Source organism: Rosa chinensis, chromosome 4, assembly GCF_002994745.2.
Source record: "Rosa chinensis cultivar Old Blush chromosome 4, RchiOBHm-V2, whole genome shotgun sequence".
NCBI lineage: Eukaryota > Viridiplantae > Streptophyta > Magnoliopsida > Rosales > Rosaceae > Rosa > Rosa chinensis.
Window position 1 is genome coordinate 44,651,227 of NC_037091.1, and position 6,808 is coordinate 44,658,034.

General features: G+C 36.4%; 1 protein-coding gene across 2 annotated transcripts; it reads left to right on the forward strand.

The window, feature by feature from the left end:
- Positions 1-854: 854 nt before the first annotated feature.
- Positions 855-5,880, forward strand: LOC112197941 (protein FAR1-RELATED SEQUENCE 7). Of its 2 annotated transcripts, none has more exons than XM_024338920.2 (2): positions 855-1,138; positions 1,547-5,880. In XM_024338920.2, the coding sequence occupies exon 2, from the start codon at positions 1,597-1,599 to the stop codon at positions 3,853-3,855; it is 2,259 nt and encodes a 752-aa protein (XP_024194688.1). In that variant the 5' UTR covers positions 855-1,138; positions 1,547-1,596; the 3' UTR covers positions 3,856-5,880. The 2 variants fall into 2 exon arrangements, with proteins under 2 accessions (XP_024194688.1, XP_024194687.1); XM_024338919.2 differs by having other exon boundaries at positions 1,542-5,879.
- Positions 5,881-6,808: the final 928 nt, after the last annotated feature.

The following is a 6,808-nucleotide window of genomic DNA, read 5'->3' on the forward strand; positions in this document are numbered from 1 at the left end:
TTGTAACTGGACTAATCACAATATGACCATCTTAGTAGTTCGTTGTTGTCTTTTAACCATTTTTGTTGAGAACTCACACATTTGTAATTCACAAAATCAAGTTAAGAAGGCAATCTTAACTGCCTTTTGCACTTCTCTTAAAGTATAAACAGGAGAGCAATAAAGTCAGATTCCACTACAACCTACCCATAACCTTTGACCCAAATTATGTGAAGACCATCGAAATTCGGAACCATCTCGTTGTTATGCTACAAGCCTGAATAATCAATACCCACTGTTGTGGAGATTAAAATGACTTCTTAATTTTCACACATAATAGAAGAAAAAATGACTAACAAATATCGAAGATCATGGAAATATCGATAGTTAAAAAAAATAAAAAATTTCGAAGGAAATATCGAGAAAATATTGAATATCGATGGAAATTTTACCAAAATTTTGGATAAAAGTTGCATGATCAGCTAAAAATATATTAAAAGTAACATATCAGAAAGATATTAAAATTAATATCGATACTTGTAAAAAAAAGAAATTTCAAGGAAATCTTGGATATTTTAGACCTTGGTTCAGATACTATCCCCGAAGTGCCTAAATATCTTCCAGAGGTACAAATGTAATTTTCATACGACAATTTTACTCAAACATTTTCTAAGATGTAAAAAATAGAAACAGATAGATCCACATTCATCCACAATTTAATTTTAACATATAGTAAATTGAATTGAAATAATAATATCTAAAATGAGATCCTGGATTACAAAAAAAAAAAAAAAAAAAAAAAAAGATAAAAAAATTGACGATGATGTCAGAGTGTACCCTAATGGGATCCAAATTACAATCAATAGGGGGTCAAACCTCAAATTTAACAGCTAAAAAGAAGAGAGCAGAGCAGAGCCCAATAGGAAACACAAAGTACGAAACAAGAAGATAGCAGCATCCAAATCACAACCTCTTGATCATTAGTCAGATCAGATCCCCCAAATTCTATCCCCAAATGATTTCCCGCCAAAAATGTAATCGAAATCCCCCAAATAGGCCCGTATAGGCTTCTAAATCATCGCCGGCAACCGCAGTGTGTTCTTTGTTCTTCAGCTGCGGCCATGGAATCCAGCTCCACCCACTTTACAGATATAAGAAGGTGAATTAAGAATACCCACTAAGTTAAATTAATAGTTAAGTTGTTCACTTTTCACATATCGTTCATATTCGTTTTCAATCAATTATCAATCTTTGTTAGTTTTGGTTAAGCATTTTGTGTCTCCAAATTATGTGTTTTTGCTTTTCTGTTTTCTGGGTTTTGTTCCTTCTGTAATACTATGCTGCTATGCCATGGTGTTTGGGTGCTGAAAAAATGGAGGAAAAGTACGACAGATTGATATGGAAATTATGTTTTAGATTCATTGTCTTCCTAGCAAGTGTTGTTGGTTGTTAAGTTTGCTTTACATGAGTTGTAAATGTTGTTTTCGGATTGTTAATTAGACGGTTGGTATGGTTGAACCGTTGAAGTGATTTCATGTCATTTTTATGTTGTGTGGACACAGCTCAGATACTGATTCTAAGATTGAAGAATGCGTTAACAATGCATACCCTCTAAGAATGTTGATGCCTGCGATGAACATTGGTAGCACAGATGATGAAGGAGAGTCGATTCTTGAACCGTATGTGGGGTTAGCCTTTGATTCAGCAGATGGTGCGCGTGAATTCTATACTCTTTATGCAGCAAGAACGGGATTTAAAGTTCGAATTGGTCAGTTGTATCGGTCAAGAACTGATGGTACAGTATCTGCTCGGAGATTTGTTTGCTCCAAGGAGGGATTTCAGACTAGTACACGGACGGGCTGTGCAGCACTGATAAGGGTGCAAAGACGCGATTCTGGGAAGTGGGTTATAGACCTTTTCCTGAAGAATCACAATCATGATCTTGGACCTACAGAGGGAAACCATTCTCTAATTTTGCAGCAGAAGATTCTAACAGCTAAACCTGTTGAAGTATTCCATAGGCCAAAAAATAAGTTGATTGAGGAAGTTGAGGATGGACGACCTTGCCCATCTGGCGTTATTACTGCCAAGCGTTCTAAACCGAATGGGGATGAAATGCAGTGTGAAGTTCAACCATCTGCAGGTCTAGGGTTCAATTCAGCCAACGAAGCATACCAATTTTATCATGCATATGCAGAAAACGCAGGATTTAGGATCCGGATTGGTCAATTGTTTCGTTCAAAGCTTGATGGATCAATTACTTCCCGACGTTTTGTATGCTCAAGGGAAGGTTTTCAGCACCCTTCAAGAGTTGGATGTGGAGCTTTTATGAGGATTAAGAGACAAGAATCTGGAAGGTGGGTAGTGGATCGTCTTGAAAAACATCATAACCATGAGCTTGAGTCTCGACATGAGGTTCAAAAGAAAAATCTTTCTGCTTCAAAAAAGTTCATAGAGGAGGAGAACGGCGGGCTGGATGATGAAGATATTGTTGACATAAACAATGGGAATCTTGTCAAAAGACGTCGAGAAAACCACATTGGAAGTGATTGGTACACTGTGCTTTTTGACTATTTTCAAACTAAACAGGCTGAAGATACAGGATTCTTTTATGCAGTGGAAGTTGATAGTGGTAGTTGCATGAGTATTTTCTGGGCTGATGGGAGGTCTAGATTTTCATGCTCTCAGTTTGGTGATGCCATAATTTTTGACACCTCATATCGTAAAGGTATATATCTGGTTCCATTTGCCACTTTCATTGGAATCAACCACAACAGGCAACCGGTGCTTCTTGGCTGTGCCCTAATTGCTGATGAATCTGAAATGTCTTTTACTTGGTTGTTTCAAACATGGCTTAGGGCAATGTCAGGGCGTCGTCCTGTGTCAATAATAGCTGATCAAGATAATGCTATCCAGGAAGCCATCATTCAAGTGTTTCCAGGAACCCATCATCGTTTCTCCATGTGGCAGATAAAGGCAAAAGAATGTGAGCATCTGAGTTCGGTGCACAGTTCTTTTCATTTTGAATACGGAAAATGCATCAATCAGTCTCAAACATCTGATGAATTTGATACGGCATGGAATTCTCTCCTCTGCAGGTATGGGTTGAAGGATAATACTTGGCTGAAAGCCATGTACGAAAAGCGCCAATGTTGGGTCCCGCTATTCTTAAGAGCTACATTCTTTGCTGGCATCCCCTTGAATGGAAATATCGAATCATTCTTTGGTACACATGTGAATGCCCAAACACCACTTACAGAGTTTGTTCCACGATATGAAAAAGGTCTTGAACGGCGTCGTGAAGAAGAACTGAAAGAGAACTTTAACTGTTCCATCTTGAATGCATACTTGCAAACAAAAGAACCAGTAGAAGAACAATGCAGAAGGCTGTATACACTGAACATCTTCAGGATATTTCAGAAAGAACTTCTACAATCCTATAGTTATCTAGGATTTAAGATTGATGAAGAAGTGGATATTGTAAGGTATTTAGTCCGCAAATGTGGGAATGGTGATGATGACAAATCCACAGTCACCATTAGAGTATCCAATCACAATGTGGGGTGTAGCTGTCAAATGTTTGAATTCGAAGGTGTACTCTGTCGGCATGTGTTGAGAGTTTTCCAGATATTGGAAATAAAGGAAGTTCCATCTCGCTATATCTTACGCCGCTGGAGGAAAAATGCTGAATATGGTCTGCCTCCTTATTCCGAATCAGGTGGCAGACCTCAAGAAGTTAATGCCTCGATGGTATGGAGTTTGAGGGAAGAAGCCTGGAAATATATAGAGGCTGGGGCAACATCTCTTGAGAAGCACAGACTTGCCTATGAAATTTTGCATGAAGGCAGATTAAGACTTGGTTGCCCCCCAAGATAAGTGGTCTAAAAACAAAGGTCAGTCAGTCCTATTGATAAATTTTGCAAGGCTTCTTTGATACCTTTTTTTTTTTTTTTTCAGTTGGTCTCCGTTGTGTAATCCAAGATTGTTGAGCCTTTGATAATCTTACAGTTTTCTGTTGATATCAGAAATATGTAAATATTGTACTATGAAGATTACCATTTTTTTTTTTTTTTTTGTGAAGTAATCTAATCCTATAACACTCATTGTGACCGGGCTGATACTTTAATTTTGCAATATTACAAAGTTGGATTCTGTATCTTGTTTTGGTGCTTAGTTTTTATTTTTGTCCCAAACAAATGATGGCATTGTATGATCTTCTTTATCAACAAGAGAGTGAGGAACGGAAGGAAAAAAATAGAGGATAGGAGATATAGAAAGAAAGGAGATGACACTTTGGCTTATTGCTACAAGTTTGACCAATTGAAGATAAAAGACAGACAAAAAGATCTGGCAGTTGTTTCTAAGTGGGAATCAAGAAGCTTGGGAAGATAGGGCTTTGAAGAAAGTAATAGTTTACATGAGAATAGAGAAGAAGAGGCTTGCATTTGAGGAGTGAAGATGGTGACAAGTAATGCTCGGGAGGGACAAGTGATATAAATGCAAGGGTAACTTCCAGGTGATACTCTATAACACAACTCCAGACATAAGTGCGCACTTCTATATTGATTTGATAAAACTCTGATACTATTTTGCTTCTCTTTATTTGGTTTCATATCTGTGCTTAATTAGGATTGTACTGGTTGTGCTTTATTTGGAATTGCTAATACTGATCAAAACTTTGAGATTTCCTTACATAGTAACTATCTTATATATTAAGAAGTGGGTTATCAAAAAACAAAAGAAGAAAGATTATGTGTGCCGAGATGCATATGAGTACCTTGCACACGAGTGTGAATTTATGATAAAATGGGTAACAGAATCTCTTTTTCTCTTTATCTGTTATCTTTCTCTTATGCTTGTTTGAACCGATTCTTTATATTCAGTTTAATTCTGGGTTTCATGAACAAAATTTACATAACCCTTCCTTTATGCAACCCTTTATGCAGCTGACTTATGTACCAAGTCTTATGAGGATTGATATGTCCTGCTTTTCTACCCGAGTTACTTTCTTGGGGTTGTCTACTGTATTCAATGACTTTTGGTCTATTGTACTACTATGAATTTAATAATGGAAAAATGGAAACAAGGCATTATCAAACTCCACATCTTGAACTGTCATCTTCGTATTCTCCGGAGGAATTGATAATGCAAAGCAGCGAAAGAAAAAAGTTATATATGATCTTCCTCAACTTAGAAATCAAATTTACCTTGGGGCATACTAGACAGACTTTGATTTGCTTATTTGCATCATCCATACTGACAAGACAATGAGAAACCTGAAATTCAAAGATGTGGGCAGCTTATTTTGGTTTTCTGTAACAGAAGTTCACGCTATTGCGGTTCAGTTTCCTAGAGTTTTACTTGATTCTCTGTTCATGACCATAGACTAGCCAAACAGTTGAAGCTACCAGCCAAAACCTTAAAATTGTTATCAAACATATGTTGCTTTCTCAGTAACTAGTACTGCAAAACAGCGGAGGACAAAACTTTCGAGTACAGATCTCAGACAAAAGCAAGGGGTTTGTACAAGTTGTAATTCTATATCTGGCAAAGAATGTTATATTTTGTTATAGAAGTAAGTCAAGCAACAAAGAATGTTGGCAACTTTGAAGCTTGGGGCCCGGCCGTGTGTTGCCCAAATCGGATCCTCCAAGTTCTGCGCCATTGGAGGAGGTCGGAGAGTCTGGATTTCATGACGGCGCGGGGTGGAGAGGAGCTTAAATCGGATTTGGAATGGGATCATGAAGGGCTGGCCAAGCAACTAATTAATGATTTACCAAAAGCAAAAATTAGGAAAATGAATATAATTGTAAATATTAGTTCATAGTTATATTTAAGAGTTGTAGCAAAAAATAGTTATATTTAAGAGGGTTTGTAGGTGCTGAGCTATTATGTAGTTGAAGGATCTTTTTGTATACGAGTACGTGATTGTAATATGTAATTAATCAATGAAGTGCATTTTTTCTTTCTTCGTAGGCATCGGTGCATAGTATTTTCCTTGTTGATTCATATCACAGCTGAAGGCAAATCAATGGAGAAATGAAAAAAATTGTAATGTTGAAACAAAGTAGGTAGGGAACAAAAAACAGAAAGAAAATGATGTTTCGGCCAGTTTGTGCTGTGCTCCTTGCAACTTCTGTAGTCTACTGATAGTGAAAAATGCAATATGGATTATGGAGTTTTAGCCTTCTTTAATTCTTTCAAATTTTCTATATTTCCATGGCTATTAGATAATAAACAATCTTAATTAATGTTATTTTTTCTTATTCCTCATGGATCCGCAATACTTTAATCATAAAGTTATCCATACTAAACAACCTCGTAATCAATCAAATTTGAGTACATGGAAGGTTTTAGAACCTTTGAACTCATGGGCTATCAACTTCTCCCCTTGTTGGGGATTCCAAGAATTTTTATAACGATGAATTGGGAAGCGAAAGTTAAATAGACTTGGGTTCTTGTTGATTCATATTAGAGTTGAAGGCAAATCATTTTACAGAAATGAAAAAATTGTAATGTTAAAAAAAGTAGGTAGGGAACAGAAAATAGAAGGAAAGTGATGATTAGGCCAGTTTGTGCTATGCTCCTTGTAACTTCTGTAGTTTAATAATAGTGAGAAATGCAGAATGGACTTTTAACCTTTTTTTTCTTTCAACTTTTTTTTTTTTGAAAGGTTTCAACTTTTCTATACTTCCATGGATATTAGATAATAAGAAAGTCTTAATTAATGTTTCCTTTGGTTCTTGTATTACTGTGTCAAGTGTAACATATTAGTTGCAAATTTACATGCAACATCATGACCTTTTCTTTTTAGGTGGATTTTTAGGAT